This window comes from Pogona vitticeps, chromosome 4, assembly GCF_051106095.1.
Source record: "Pogona vitticeps strain Pit_001003342236 chromosome 4, PviZW2.1, whole genome shotgun sequence".
NCBI classification, from domain to species: Eukaryota; Metazoa; Chordata; class Lepidosauria; order Squamata; family Agamidae; genus Pogona; species Pogona vitticeps.
The window spans coordinates 43,700,337-43,716,689 of NC_135786.1; the positions used below are offsets into that span (position 1 = coordinate 43,700,337).

Below are 16,353 nucleotides of genomic sequence, written 5' to 3' on the forward strand. Positions count from 1 at the left end.
GCTACAGAAAAAGCAAGAGCCTTTGCACATCATTACCCATATCATGTAATGATTTGCAAGGTATATACAGCGGCTGGAACAAAGCAGGGTAATTAGTTTCAGAGTTAATAGGTAATTTCATTTCTAATTAAAATTTTCCCTTATGCATGGCAGTCTGATATTGGCTCCCCTCTAGAGAATGGTCCTATTACAATAGCTTCACAGGATGTACACGCACACAGACAAATAATTAAAAATCTTTCCTAACACATGGCCAACCCAATCTAGCTCTGGAAGTGGTAGTTACACAGTTTTAATTAAATTTTATTTAAATCAGCAATGTGCATTAATTGAGATATGCCTATTTATTTATGCTACTGCTAAACAGAAGAAACCACAACAGCTGTAGCTTGGTAGGAGCCACTGCACAGAAAATAGCAACCGATAAATAAGTGGGAGCCACAGAAGCTACTTACTTCCAGTACAACACATTCTTTGCATAGAGAAGAATTCATCAGGGGCTGTCCACACTTTTTTTCACACAGAACATTTTCAATGTTATTACAGCTAAATATGATAATCAGTGTGGTTGGGTGTCTAAACCTCTCCCCAGGCACAGTTCTTTTAAGAAAGATAAAAATAATAAACATGTAATACAGCCTCTACATGCTAAATTGTATACAATCAAAAAAAATTACCACCATCTATGATGTAATATAACGATTTGATAATGCATTATCAAGAACAGAGTTTATACTTGGGAACACATTTCTTACATTCTAAAGATTTGTGATTCCACAGCAAGGTGGACAATGTATTTTAAAAGAGAAATTAGCATTTTTGACTGTGGCCACCAAGGTAAAAACTAGGGTTCTTCATTGGGAAATTTTGTTGGAGAGCAGAGCATCTTCAATATGGACCATCAGTTCCCAAGGCTTCTGAAAGTGCACACTGAACCTGTATGATATAGCACAGAAAATACAAGAAACGGCCATATGTTTTAGTGGGTAATCTACTTCACTTTTGGGGCCACAACTGTGTTAGACCTTCCAGAATAATAGTTGACCATAATGCTATGAAAACATTTGTTCTAAAACTACATAAAGGAAGTGGGAACATTATTTTTCAACTATTTATTTGCAGTAGTATTGAAGTATTCCATGCTATCGAGTATACAAAACAGTCCACAAATGAAATACAAAGCAATATGAAGGACATGAATCAATAACAGTATGTTCAGGAAGAGGCAAAAATCTCACCACTTTCACATTACCAATTCCCTCTCAACTCCTCAAAATAGACAGCATTTGCATGGTAAGCAGTCAGCATATTCATTGGTCTCTGGTACATTCTGTAGTAGGAACGAGAAGCTTCTGTATAATAGTCCCGCCATGCTCTGTAATATATTCTCCAATATTCCTCAGAACTCTGATTCTCACGAGAGAAAGGAAGACATTTCTCCTGGGGAGCATCTTCTATAGTATCTCCCTTGGAAGGCTTAGTAATGGGAACATATTGGGTATGACTACTTGGTTTGCTCCGCTTCACATTCTGTTTCAACTCCTTCTGAAGAGAAGGCTCTTGTAACTGCTCTGGTTTAGGGATACTACTGAACTGCTGAGTGTGTATCCGAACAGTTTGATTTGTTGGCAGCATGACATCATCTCTTTCTTGTGCATCTGAAGATGCTTTAAGAGACAACTGATCCTCCTGGCTATAGATAGATGATCTAGAACTGCAAGAGCTAGTATCGCTATCAGACTCTCCAGTCAATACTCCAGCTGCTGTGGCAATATATGAGCTAGATTCCATTCCTGTAGAATTGAAGGTATCGCCATCTGTATGTTTATAGTGCTCTCCAGGTGCTGTGTAGCTTCTGACTATCTCCACCTCTCTCTCTAACCCTTCCTTAATGAAATATTCATAATCCTTAACATATTCAGTCATGCTCCATGCACCGGTGGACTGCTGGTTCTTAAAAGATGACAAGCAGGGGATCTTTGGAAGCATATTTTGTAAGGTTTCTCTATCAGCCTCCTTGTTCTGCTTCCCCACATTGACACCAGGTTCCCTCTGGTGTTTCTGCTTCAAGATACTAGAAGGTGACTGTGAATTCCTGGTTAATTTTGCCCTGGTATGTTCCGTTCTGCTTTTACGCAGCCGGTTTTGTTTCAAAGCTTGTTTTGGCTTGGTTGCAAGACTTTCACAAGCAACAGCAGGGGGAATCTCTGCACTGGTGCTTATTGTTGTGTGTTGTATTTCCCCCTCAATTTTTTTAGGAGGCAACAGAGATGTAGACAGCAAAGCGTTGGGATACGGGACAGCTGTGACTTCTACATCCCATCCTTCAAACTGTTCCATCAGTTCTGGAGTTACAGGTTCTTTATAAAAGAAAAATGTCAACAATCAGGAGCAATATATAATAGTTCTTCCAAAAAAACTAAAAGACATCTATATACCAGCTACGGCCCTACTTGGATGAGCAGAGTCTCATGACAGTTACACATGCACTGGTAACATCTCATATAGATTACTGCAATGCACCCTATGTGGGGCTGCCTTTGAAGACGGTCCGGCGACTGCACCTGGTCCAGAATCAAGCTGTGCGGTCGTGAATGGTGGGGCTGCTAAGGGACACATCAAGCTGATTCTGTTTAAATCACATTGGCTACCAGTTGCTGCCCGGGCCCAATTCAAAGTGCTTGTTTTGACATATAAAGCCCTAAACAGCTTGGACCCTGGATACCTGAAGGACCGCCTCCTTCCATATGAACCTACCCGGCAGTTAAGATCTAGCCAGGGGGGCCTTTTGAAAGAGCCGTCCCTCAAGGAGATAAAAGGGATGGCTTGTAGAGAAAGGGCCTTTTCGTTAGCTGCCCCCAGACTAAGGAACGCCATCCCAACTGAGATTCGTCTGGCTCGTTGATGACGTGTTGGCGCCAGGTCAAAACCTTCTTGTTTTTAATTGAAATAATATCAACTGTGGGTCCTGATGGCAATTTTTAGAGTATATATTTTAATTGTACTTTTTTACGGTATTTAAATTGTTGTAAGCTGCCCAGAGACCTTTGGGTAGTGTGGGCAGCATATAAGTTAATTAATTAATTAATTAATTAATTTTTAAAAGCAGCCTTGTTCAGAGTTCAGGTTTATTTTCTGTCTTTAGCTGGTAAGCCAAAATATGCATTCTTCTGCAAAGGAAATGCTTTTTCAACTTTTCTAGAGTATTTATATCTGTAGGTGAATTGCTTGGCAATTAGATTTAGGAAGACTGCTTGAAACCACTGTTTCTTGACCGACCCTTTACTGCTGAAAGGAACCAGTTTTCAGCAATTAATACTGTAAAAACAAAGCAAAGAATGCTGTTTTATATACAGTGGTGCCCCGCATAGCGACGTTAACGTCGCTATACGGAAACATCGCTAAACGGAAAGAAAATCCCCATAGGAACGCATTAAACTCCATTTAATGCGTTCCTATGGCGGATAAACTCACCATTCAGCGAAGTTCCTCCATACCGCCGCCATTTTCGCGCCCTCGGTAAGCGAGGCGCGAAACAGGCGGCCATTTTGGAACCGCCGATCAGCTGGGTGGCGGGCTCTTGCGAAGGACAGCGGGGACCTCCACCTCCCTCCTTCGCAAGAGCCGGGCGGAGTTTCTACCCAGCTGGGCAGCGGGCTCTTGCGAAGGAGAGAGTGGGTACCTCCACCTCCCTCCTTTGCAAGAGCCGGCCGGCGTTTCTACCCAGCTGGGCAGCGGGTTCTTGCGAAGGAGAGCGGGGACCTCCACCTCCCTCCTTCGCAAGAGCCGGCCGGCATTTCTACCCAGCTGGGCAGTGGGCTCTTGCGGAGGGGGGAGGTGGAGGTCCCGCTCTCTCCTTCGCAAGAGCCGGCCGGCGTTTCTACCCAGCCGGGCATCCAGGGCTTGGATCCGCCCCGCGCTCGGCTGAGCGCAGGGCGGATCCAAGCAGCGGTGGCGGCGGCAGCGGCGGGGGGTCTGGAAGACTTCCAGGCAAAGCACTGGAAGCCTTCCGGACCCCCTACCCTGCCCCGCTGCCCCACCCTGCCTATCCCAGCCATGCTCGGACTGCCGGGAGTCCGACCATTGCTGGGGTAGCCAGGCACGGCGCGGATCCCGGCGGCAGGGGCAGGGTGGGAGGGATCCGGATGCCTTTCAGGCATCCCAGGCTTAGATCCGCACCGCGCTTGGCTGAGCGCGGGGCGGATCCAAGCGGCGGCGGCAGGGTGGGGTGGGGGGGTCCAGAAGGCTTCCAGGAAAAGCACTGGAAGCCTTCCAGACCCCCTTACCCTGTCCCCGCCGCTGGGAGCCGCCCCGCCCTGCCTACCCCAGCCATGCTCGGACTCCTGGGAGTTCGAGCATGGTTGGGATAAGGCAGCACGGGGCGGCTTCAAGTGGAGGTGGCAGGGTGGGTGGGGGTCCATCGCTATGCAAATTCAACGTTAAAGGGGGCGCTCGTTATATGAGGCACCACTGTACCTCCCCGTAGCACATAAAGCACTCTCTGGGTAGTTTACAAGTTAATTATGCAGGCTACACATTCCACCCACCCACCCTCAGGAACTGGGTACTCGTTTTACCAACCTTGGAAGGATAGAAGGTTCAGCCAACCTCGAGCCGGGTACTGAACCTCGGACTGTGAGCACAGTTTTGGCTGCAGTACAGCAGTTTAACCACTATGCCACGAGGTTCCTCCAAATGTGGAAGTCTCAGAAGTGTTATCACAAAGTTTCCATTAATGTGCATTTAATAAGCCTGGTTCTTTATTGCCTCGGTTGTTCTTACTTATAAAAACAATGGTTTTAAGTTTATAATTTTTTTAAATATGAAGAACCAAAACTATGAACACAGAACTTTATAGAAATAATTCAACAAACTCCTTCAGAAAAAAAAAACTAACAATTCTTTAACCACTAAGGATTCAGAATAATCGGACTGCAGCTTCTACTTGCCTAGTCAAAAGGAAGCCCCATTGAGTTCAATGGTACTTTCAGGTCAGCAACAACAGGACTACAGACTGTTCTATTAATTCTGGCACATTGGTCAGGATGCATTCAAAATTCAAGTGCTGGGTTACCAAACACCTTAAAACACTCATACCTGGTAAAGGAAGAAGCCGAAGGTTACATTTCTGTGCAATTGTCATCATTTTGTTTTCTTCCTCTCCATGGCAGCAATATGTCACAGCCAGTCCTAATGTTCCTGCAACAAATCAAAGAAGGAAATTAGTGGGCTGCTGTTACAGATCACTCACCTGCTATTACATAACTTAGTGCAGTGTTTACCAAAGCGTCCTGCTCTACCAATCCGATGCATGTATGTTTCCCAGTCCAAAGGCACATCTAAGTTAACGACTAGATTCACCTTCTCAGCATCAATTCCACGGGACGTCTGAGAGGGGAAATCAAAGGGAGAAAAGAGTGGAAGGCAGTTTATTAATTTACACCTCCTTCTCTATATTCTAGTGTGTTTTAAGCAGGACACCATAGATTGTCAGATAGTTCAGGAAAAATGAAAACGCAGGAATAATACAATCAGAAAAAAGATCTTGTTGCTCTAAATTTGCAAGCCGATATTTTCAGTGCAGACCTGTATTTCAGATAGATCCATTAACATCAGAAAAAACTAGGCAGGAAAATTTAAAAAACAAACAAAAGCCAATTGTATTCAAGATGTTCCTTTCACTGGGAGCTAGAATTTTAACTTTGCAGTTTGAATGCCATCATTTCCCTATATTAAACACATGAAACTTACACATGAGATCATTCTAAATACTGGGTATGTCAGGAGTCTAAACATTTTTAGCTTAAAGTCTTGGTCAGAATACTTGTACAACTCCCAGTATAAAAGATATTTACATATGTGCCTGGAATAGACAGTGCACGTTCAGAGAGGCAATCAAGAAAACACATGACAGGCATTGTATAAAGGTGATACTTTACTCTCATAAAAGGTAAAACTATGGTATACAGTTTAAGGAACACATACTTGTAAACTAACAAAGTAAGCACAGTATTGAGTTTAAATAATAACAACTCACTAAATCAGTTGAAATCAAAACTCTGCAGTGGAACTGCTTAAGTTTAGCCATAGCATCAAGTCGCTGATTCTGATTCATGCTGCCTAAAGAAATAAAGACAAATAAATAAAGGGTGGATAGCGAAGGACTAACAAGCATATTAGCAGGACAACTTGCTGCACGTTGTTTAAAGTAATACAACTAATAGCTGAAGAATCATAAATGTGATCAAAACTAAAAACCAGTGAATTTGTTTCTACTCTTTAAGCCCTGCTAATTTAGCCCCAAGGCATGCTGAAAGTTGAATACAATCTGAATACCAGAACTACATCTCACAAATAAGTAACAGTAAGAATGTCTTTCAACACAAGAAAATATTCTGTTCATAGTATTTTAGACTAACAGATTTATTCCTGTGTAAGTGCATATAAAATTCCAGCCTAAACTATCCCCACCTAACAGGTATAGTTACACATACATAATTTTCATGTAAGATTCTTCATCTGCACAAAAGTAACACAGGAGGCTTAAAGACTCACCTGAAATGCACTCAGCAGGAAAGCCTTTCCATGTCAGTAAGTCAGCCAAGTGTTGAGCTCTTAGGGGAAAAGAAAGAGATTAGACCAAAAAAAATGTATGACTTCCCTCTTTATCAGCTTCCCAAACTGCCTGACAACAGTGAGTGACAGTTTCCCTAACAACTTCATTCACTATGTATGTCAGGAACTTCTGACTTGTTTTTACCTTTTAACTGGAAAAAAGAACTGAGCTTCAGGCACAGTTTGATTCTAATATTCCGATTACATTCAGCCTGATAACAGTTGTTCTAAGAGTAGACGGCCAATCTTACAAGCTGCTGATAGCCTTGCTCATAATTTCTCTCTCCCAGTATCATACACACATGGATTCTCATTTAATGAAACAAGAGCACTGTACGAAATAATCTGATCTGTTCTTTTAGCTATCATACATTTAAGAAACAAATTTTAAAAAAATACCGGCTATGTAGATTTGAGAAGACCAGGGCCTGGTTGAAAGGAATCTTGCTGAATAGCTCCTGTAAATGTTCAACCTTCTCCTCAAAGGTCTTATGAGGTAATGGGTGGGAATTCACAACTTTGTAGTACTGCTTCAACCCTAACCAAGACAGAATACACTTATACATAATACAGAAAAACAAAACGCTCTGCAGAAAATGACATAAATTACACAATTAATAAATGTTTACACTAATATGTCCAGCTGAAACTTCATTGTATAGTGTGCTGGTTTAGCAATCTATGTACAACCAGTTCAAGATACTTTTTTAAATGCTATTGCTGTAAGTTTAGAAACAAATACAGGTACTGAGGTGTGGGTGATCAGAAGGTAAATGTGGATCTACTGGTAAATTGCCAATAGTCCCATAAGGATTTTTGACTTGCAACTATTTAACACCACAGTAGCCACTCTAAATTATAATGAAAACAGTGCATAGAACATTTGCTAACAAAGATAAAATGTTATGTCTAAACACTGGAGTCCTCTAAGCTCCACACTGTGGATTGTGGGTGTTGCAATGAAAACCACTGTAGATCCTATAAGCCTGAAATCTGCTCACCACAGTAGAGAATACAGAAACAGAAAACCAATACATACCTATGAGGCTTGGGTCAGTGGCATTCAATCTCACAAACGTAGGATCTCTCATGTATCTAGTCAAAGTATTAGCCAAGGATTCAGGATAAGTGGCTGACACAGCCAACATCTGCTTGTTAGCTGGCAGAGAAGAATAAATCCAGCTGGGAAAGAGAAGTACAGGGAAGAAACATTCAGAGCAAATGCTTCAAATTAATGTATTTATACTTAGGGCTTTACTTTCCAAAACAGAAATGAAAGACAGAGAGTACTATTTTGGGTGGGAAAGAGACAAAGAGGCATATAATCAACATATTGATGAAATCACATGTCAAATTTCTCCCACAGATTCTAGAATAATATGGTGCACTATTTTATTTTTTGTTTAAAGGCTCTGACATGGAAGGAAAATCACTCAGTACTACTTTCTGAAACCAGTCAGAAGTACCATGCCTTTTAAGCCCATGCCAGTCAATCAGGACAGAAGAATACCATGATGAGAATCAATAAATCTGTCAGGGCCTGAGCCCCTTTTGAGGGTTTTTTGGACCTTGGAGGGACGCACATTTCCTTGCATGCTCTAGGGGGGGAAGGAATGGAACCAATATGACAAACTACATCGCCAGAAATATATGGAGAGTGTCATTTGCCATTTGATGGGAAACAGGGCTATCTAAGACTAGAAAAAACACATTTTCAAAATAGGAAAATGGAGACAACACACATTTAAATGTCAAATACTGTCTCCTCCACCCATTACTGGCTGCCTCTAATATTAACCTTATACAGACTGTGGCAATAACAATGCCAATATAAGCAACATTTTCACAGAATTAATTGCATATTAGGCATAATGGGTTGAAAACTCCAATATAGTTACAAAAACATTTATTTCAGAAACAGATTTTAGAAAAGTAAAAAAGTGGTATTTTAAAAATTATCAAAGTCCATGGAAACATACCATCTATCACCTGTCATTCTTTAAAATGAAACAAGACTATCTGCCTAAGAAGGCATTTTTCTTATAATCTATTGTGCTTACTTGACCTGCTCCTGGAAACTTCCTTCCTCCAAAAGCTTATCTGCTTCATCAAGAATGAAGAGACGGATGCTAGCTGTATTCAGATAGTCCAGCTCTATGAGCTGCTTTATGCGACCTGTCAAGGAGAAAAGCAGTTACATGCAAAACTATTTTTAACACATTTGCACTGCCTGTATTAAATATTCTTCTGCCACATGTTCATGCTAGTTTGCTAGCTCAGCAAGTTGGAGCAGGTGGCTACAGAACCAAGAGTCTGATTCCTTACTGTGTCTCCCAGAAGCCCCAGACTGTGTAGGCTTGGGCAAACCACACAGTCCTAGAGTGTCATGATAACAACGGATTAGTAAAACAGTTCTGGTGTTTTATACCTAGAAAACCCTGGCAAGGGTTGCCACAAGTTGGATTTTACTTGAAGGCACATACAGTAATTAACACGTCTGCAGAGGCTAACATCTACCAGTTCTTAAATGTTGTCGATACTATATTTTCTTACCAGGGGAGCCAACTGCTATATGACATTTTTTCAGTCTTAGTTTATCTTGGTTTAAAGGAGTCCCTCCGATGAAGACATGGCATTCCAAACCTTCCATTTTGATCCCTATAGTTGTAATAACTGCATGTATTTGTACAGCAATCTCTCGGGTAGGAGCCAAGATCAAAATCTGAAATAAAGAAGAGCAAACTCTAATAGACTATATGAACAAGAAAAATTCAAATATATAAACTTTCCTTCCAGATTAGATGTGCTTCCTCCTCTGACTGTTTTTGTAACCACTACAGCCATTGCTGTAGTACCACATTCTGCAGCGCCACAGAATGGAAAAACCTGCCATCACATAAAAACGAACAGTATCGGAGAATATGTGTAATGTCCCAGAGAAAAATCATGCCCCACAAAAAATCCAGGAAGCTCATTTTCTTATAAACTAAGATATATACTGTACTCTCGACATGTGTCCCAATCCAGCTGAGATCTCGAAACAACTTTTTTCCTGAATTTTGCCAGTAAATAGCTACAAGGAGGAAATTGTAGCCCAGAGATGTATCTGATGGGCTAAATTGGGCACCCAGACTCACTGCAGTTGCTGACACCTTTTCCAGATTATCAACCATGGATCTGATCTGATCATCAATGACAGATAGCCCTTTAGTGAAATTTATACAGTCAGAGGACTTCTCATTTTTTGTCACATAATCCTTAAATACATACAGTTGTTCCCAACACTGTGTCCCCAGATATCAGTTTCAAAAGTCCATTGGTTCTGAAGTGACAACTAGCTATGGGTGTTTTTACAATTAGTAAAACAGATCCATATGTACAAGCAGACAAACAAAAATGTTAGTGAACTAATATTACATAGATTTATTTGCAAATGTGCTTCTAACAGTTAAGAACACATAGATGTTCCTCTAAAATTTTACACAAGATTTTCTGTACTTGCCTGTGTAACTGGACTTTCTAGGATAAGAGAGTCGAGTGCAATAGTAGCGAACACACAGGTTTTACCAGTGCCAGATTTCGCTTGCACAATGAGATCTGAAAAATAAAGAAAGGGTGTACATCACAAAGCAGTCAAAAGAAGAAACCAGGGCAAGGATGTTCCATAAATTAGGTCAGTTTTTCCAATGGCTGCCTGAGGGAAACTCAAGACGCCCTTAAAAACTCTTAGGAGGTTCCTTAACAAAAAGACATATCACAGTAGACAATTTACCCTCAAGGCCAAGTGTGGACATCACTAATTGCCCAAAGCACATGCAGCCACACACAAATGGTGGACACATCATCAGATTGTTGTTTTCCCATGTGAATCAGGGAATCTGGTGACAATTCACAGCAGCATCAAAGTGATTCTGTTGCATTAAAAGCTGGCAAACCTCCGGGCATCTTAAAAATTAAAACACTTTTAGTACAGCGTGTGCTTCGATGAACGACAGTCTGCTTCATGAAAGACTTTCCGTGTTACCCGATGTTTATAGCGAGGAACTAAATTACCTCCAAGTGCAGATACCAAGGAATGCATTACATTTTAAATAACGGAAAGCCACTGCGTGGGACTAAGCGTGGCACACCAGGTAAGACGGAGAACGTAAAACAGTACTTTCTGCTCCATCGCCAGCACGGCTGGGGTCCACCTCAGGAGCTAACTTCGGACGCTCGACCCTCCTCCCTCCATGGCCAGCGGGGGCTCCGCCCGCGGACCCCTGAACGCCGCTCCTCACCTAGACCACACCGACCCAACGGGATGGCTTTGAGCTGCACCGGAGAAGGCCGAAGGAACCCAGCAGCTTTGAGCCCTTCCAACACGGGGGCCGACAACAACAGCGACCCAAAATCCTCGGGGCCGTCCTGCACGTGGGCATCCCGTGTACGTAGCCAACGCTCGGCTAGAGCCCCCGCCGCTTCGGGAGCCGCCATTTCAGAAAAAGCGCTGCGGCAAATATCGCGAGAAGTCGACGCACCGCGAGAAACAACCGGCGGCCCCTTTATCGTAGTTAAGGAAACTATTGGCTGTGACCAGAAGAAACTATTTGGGAAACGGGATGAGGGGGGAGAGAAATAGTGACGCGTTGCCGAAAGGGAGGGAGGAGGAGGTGGATTGGACGAGGCACGCGAGACAAAACCATTGAAATCAGCCGGGGAGGGGGGTTCGTTTTGCAGCAGGCTGGGAGCGCGCGATGTTCCTAATAGGAAATGGCAGGTTCTTGGAAGGGCATAACGGAGGGACGTTTAAAATTGGTAGCGAGGGCCGGAAGAGGGCGATTTAGAAGGGCGCTGTCCCCCTCTTATTCGGAGGGAGCTAGGAGGAATAAGCCGTTCGATCTACTGTACTGTACTCGCAGAACCGAAGTGCAGGGTGGCCCGTGTGCAATTCTTTTTACCGGATCATTAAAAAGATGCCAGGCGTGCTTTAGAACGTTTTATCAGGCAAAGCTGGTATAAATTTTTGGCTTCCTCAGGCGCTCTTCCCAGCCCCAACAAACATAAAATAATATTTGCCAGAGCTGTGGAAAACTCAAGGTCGCACCTTGATTGCAGTTTTTTCAGCGAACCAGGAAAGGAGATGCTCAACTCACCACTTTGTTTCATTACAGCTGGATGTCATGCATTTATAGTAGGGGGTGACTGGACTCCAAAAAAATAATAATGATGATAAATAAAATGAAAAGACAAAACTTCGTTTTGCTGACCAAGAGGAAGGAAGAAACAGAATGCCAGATTTTATATATCTTTATTAGTCCCTTGAAAACGGCCCAACATATTTTGTAAGGTTTAGAATTTTACACAAACATCAAAAGAAAAAAAGGTATGGCTGATATTGAATCCTCAGTGTTTGCACTTAGAAGCCAAGTTGTGCATCCAACAGCAACAAAGTCGGAATAAGACTGCATGCTTCACGTGGGAATGAATTCCATGGAACTCGATTGAATTTATTTCTCTATACACATGGATTGATTGCATATAACTGCAATAATAATAACATTGGTTGTTGTGAGTTTTTCGGGCTCTTTGGCCGTGTTCTGAAGGTTGTTCTTCCTAATGTTTCACCAGTTAGGAAGAACAACCTTCAGAACACAGCCAAGGAGCCCGAAAAACCCACAACAGCCATTAGATCCAGGCCGCGAAAGCCTTCGCAAATACAATAATAACATTGTTCTACCCATTGTTGCTTCCACAGAAACTCATTGTTTCTTTATATTTGTTTCTAGATGGCAATTGTCTTGAAGCAGAAACTTGTCCTTTTCAGTTTTCTGTAAATCTCTGTCTAGGGGGATGAGAATATAATTCTTATTACTAGTAATGTGGGGGTCCTCAGAACATCCGAGTGATTACGGGTAGAGGGAGATATGGTGATGACACAGTTCCTACTCGTTGCAGAAGAACGATGAACAGATATTTAAACGCTGTTCACTGTCTTGGCACTGTGACCAACCGTCAGACTCAAGTTAGTCAGATCAGCCATCCCTCCACGCTAAATCTGGTGTTGTTGAACACCAGGTCTGTATCCAACATAGATTATTCAAGATCTTATTCTGGAAGAGAATGCAGACCTGGCATGCATAACTGAGACTTGGATGGGCGGGGAAGGGGGTGTTCTCTTGACTCTTGCCTGTCCTCCAGGTTATGCAGTCCAACACCAGGGTAGACTAGCGGGGGGGGGGCGTAGCCGTTTTCTATAAAAACACTCTAGAGGTTGTTTGGTGCTCTGCAGCGGCAACGCTGGGTCATGAGGCCCTCCATGTATCGATTGGGGCCAGGAATGGTATTGGGATTTTGCTGGGTTACTGCGCTCCATGACCCAGCCATTTCCTTATCGGAGCCCAGCTTGGCTAATCAAAGCAGCCAGGCCCATAACAACTGAATGGGCGACTGCAATAATTTATGGGTCTCTCAAGGAGACACTCATTAGGCCCATTAGGAAGAAACTAAGTTGGGCGGTTGGACAACACTGGCAATTATAGGCCTGTCGCCAATGTTTCATTTCTCAGCAAGGTGGTAGAGAGGGTGGTGGCTGATGAGCTTGAGAAGCTTTTGGATGAAACCAATGCTCTGGATCCATTTTTAGTCGGTCTTCATGCCATGGCATGGAAATGGCATTGGTTGCCCTGTTTGAGGACCTGTTGAGGGAGGCTGACGGGCAAAATGACTCTGTTGGTCCTTCTCAATATCTCAGTGGCCTTTGATACCGTCGACCACCGTATCCTCCTGGGGAGGCTCTCCAAGTGGGAATCGGTGGTCTGGTGCTTGCCTGGCTCCAATCCTTCTTGGAGGACCATCCTCAGAGTACAGCTTGGGGAGAATGTATCAGCCCCATAGAGTCAAATGTGGGGTTCCACAGGGCTCGATTATCTCCCCAATGTTGTTTAATATCTATATGAGGCTGCTGGGTGAGGTCATCAGGGGATGTGGGGCTTCATGTCATCAGCATGCTGATGACACCCAGCTCTACATCTCCTTTTTCCCAACAACAGTGTTGTTTCATCCCTTCAGCGCTGCCTGGAAGCTGTATTGCAATGGATGCAGATGAATGGAATGAGGCTGAATCTGGACAAGACGGAGGTCCTGTGGGTGGATGGCTCCACCATTGGTGGTTTAGGAAACTCCCTCACTTTCGGTGGAGTGACTCTCAGCACAAAGACTGAGGTTTGCAGCTTAGGGGTGGGGGTGGGTGGGGGTGGGTGGGGGTGTGGTAGGGGCAGGTCCGCCACCCCCCCCGCCCCCCACCCCCACCATCCCACCCCACCCCAGCGCCGCTTTCGAAGCCTCCTGGGGCTTTTTTCAGCAGTGAAAATGCACCTCTGAAAGCCCCACTTTGCCACGGGGGGCACGCGGGGGGTGGCCGGGGGTGGCGGGCCTGTCCCTGCCACACCCCGACCCACCCCCACCCCAGCAAAGCAGGGCTTTCAGAGGCTTCCCCACGGCATTTTCCCTGCCTATTTAGCTGCTGCGGAAGCTTCAAAGAGGCACAGCGGATCAGCTGTAAGGCGGGGAGGGGGAGGGGCTGGAGCAGGGAAGCTGGTGCCCAGCTCTTTTCTCGGACGATCCTTCCCCCTCCCTCATCGCAAGCTGTGCAAAAATGGGGCATTTGCAATGGGGGGGGGGAAGCCATCATCGCAAAGCGATTTTTCCCTATAGGGAACATCGCAATGTGATGGAAAAAGCGATGGCAAAATCTTCATCGCTATACGGATTCGTCGTTAAACGGGGCACCCGTTAAGCGAGGTACCACTGTACTGTTATTGTTTTATGAATTTGTTGTTAGCCGCCCAGAGTAGACTTCGGTCTAGATGGACGGAATATAAATAAAATAAAATAAAGCAAAAGCAAAAGGAAAGCAAAGCGTGCTGCTTATATACCACCCCATAGTGCTTCAAGCACTCTCTGGGCGGTTTACAAATTAATTATGCAGGCTACACATAAATTTGAACTTACAATTTTATACTGAGTTTGGGAATGTTCTACAAAGTCCCTTGTTGTTATGAAATTTACTTTTGAGCAAAGACAAATCTGATCTGGCACCAAACCTGTCTGAGAGTAATGACATGGAAATCCTAGCTGTATCTGTAAAATATTTCCATCCCACCTTTCTCCCCCAAAAGGATCCAAGGTCTTAAGAAACTGCCATTTTTTTATTATATTGTACTTTGCCTTGCAAATATTTGTAAAAAACAACAAGTTGCATTTTTTACATTGTGATTAAAACGTTTATTATTGTTCATGTAGGAATATACAGTAATAACTTGAAGCCAGCCAGCAAGTTTTCCATTTGAAGTTGTACCTTGTCTTAATAAAAAAAGACAAAATGCATTATTATTATTATTATTATTATTATTTGTCATTCATTAATGGGAATCAGTAGAGTTCTTCGTTGGCAAATATAGTTTGCACATTAATTTTATTTTTGGAAACCATTTGAAACACAGTACTGTTTTTTGCCAGAAGAGGGAGCAACCTCCATAAAAATGTTTCTTTTAAATTTATCTTTGCATTATACATGTGATATAATTTTTTTAAAAGTTACCCTGAAGAATTTTACTTGGTGTGCTAATTTTCTTTTCTTTTTATAAGATACAGTAATATGACAGAAGCAGCCCTGAAATTAAAAGGCGCCTTCTTCTTGGGAGGAAAGCGATGACAAATCTTGACAGCATCTTGAAAAGCAGAGACATCACCTTGCCAACAAAAGTCCGAATAGTCAAAGCTATGGTTTTTCCTGTCATGATGTATGGAAGTGAGAGCTGGACCATAAAGAAAGCAGACCGCCGAAGAATTGATGCCTTTGAATTGTGGTGCTGGAGGAGGCTCATGAGAATCCCCTGGACTGCAAGGAGAACAAACTTATCAGTTCTAAAGGAAATCAACCCTGAATGCTCACTTGAAGGACAGATCCTGAAGCTGAGGCTCCAGTACTTTGGCCATCTCATGAGAAGAAAAGAGTCCTTGGAAAAAACCTTGATGTTAGGAAGGTGTGATGGCAAGAGGAGAAGGGGACGACCGAGGATGAGATGGCTGGACAGTGTCTGCGAAGCAACCAGCATGAACCTGACACAACTCCGGGAGGCAGTAGAAGACAGGAGGGCCTGGCGTGCTCTGGTCCATGGGGTCACGAAGAGTCGGACACGACTAAACGACTAAACACACACACAATATGACAGAAACAAACAGCATCTTAAAAAGCCCAGTCCGTTGTTTAAATCAAAGTTTTGAAAATAAGCCCAAGTGAAGAACATAGTCTGGCAAAAACTGAATACACTAGGTCAAAAGATGGGGGGCAGGTATCATGTTTGTGTGGATTTAGATTATAATAAATAATCATATGCCATCAAATCAATTCTGGTTCATGGCAACTCTTTTCAGGGTTTTCCAAGTAGACAATACTCAGAAGTGGCTTACCATGCCTTTCTTCCAGGACTATTCAACCTGTCCAAGGCCACACAGGCTGGCTCTTCTCCTAAGAGGCACAGTGGGGAATTGAACTCCCAAACTTTGCAGTGGCGGAAACCCAGTACCAAGACGTAACTAGAGTAGGCTTGCTGAATCAGTGGAACATACAGAGGAGCTGAGTCACCAAATGCCTACTGATTCAATTAGCCTACTTAGTTGTAACTTACTATCAGATTGCAACCAGTGTGTTTGCTTTTTCTTTATGAGATTAAACAAGAAACAAAAACATTGTGA

The 16,353-nt window shown here is 43.3% G+C and overlaps 1 protein-coding gene across 1 annotated transcript; it reads right to left on the reverse strand.

The window, feature by feature from the left end:
- Nucleotides 1–325: 325 nt before the first annotated feature.
- Nucleotides 326–11,126, reverse strand: DDX20 (DEAD-box helicase 20). The gene is made up of 11 exons (XM_020780623.3): nt 10,896–11,126; nt 10,118–10,212; nt 9,169–9,337; nt 8,676–8,790; nt 7,655–7,797; nt 7,015–7,153; nt 6,556–6,614; nt 6,038–6,120; nt 5,283–5,388; nt 5,098–5,199; nt 326–2,360 (listed from the first exon to the last, which is right to left on the reverse strand). Exons 1-11 carry the CDS (start codon nt 11,089–11,091, stop codon nt 1,249–1,251), a joined length of 2,319 nt encoding a protein of 772 aa, XP_020636282.3. The 5' UTR covers nt 11,092–11,126; the 3' UTR covers nt 326–1,248.
- Between the last annotated feature and the right edge of the window lie 5,227 nt (nt 11,127–16,353).

Bases quoted from the DNA above. Each gene is read 5' to 3' on its own strand.
- DDX20 (XM_020780623.3), bottom strand. From the start codon at position 11,091: ATGGCGGCTCCCGAAGCGGCGGGGGCTCTAGCCGAGCGTTGGCTACGT. The intron at 9,338-10,117 runs GCAAGTACAGAA...TCTTTATTTCAG, and splicing joins TAGAAAGTCCAGTTACACAG to ATTTTGATCTTGGCTCCTAC. The intron at 8,791-9,168 runs GTAAGAAAATAT...TCTCCTTGACAG, and splicing joins TATAGCAGTTGGCTCCCCTG to GTCGCATAAAGCAGCTCATA.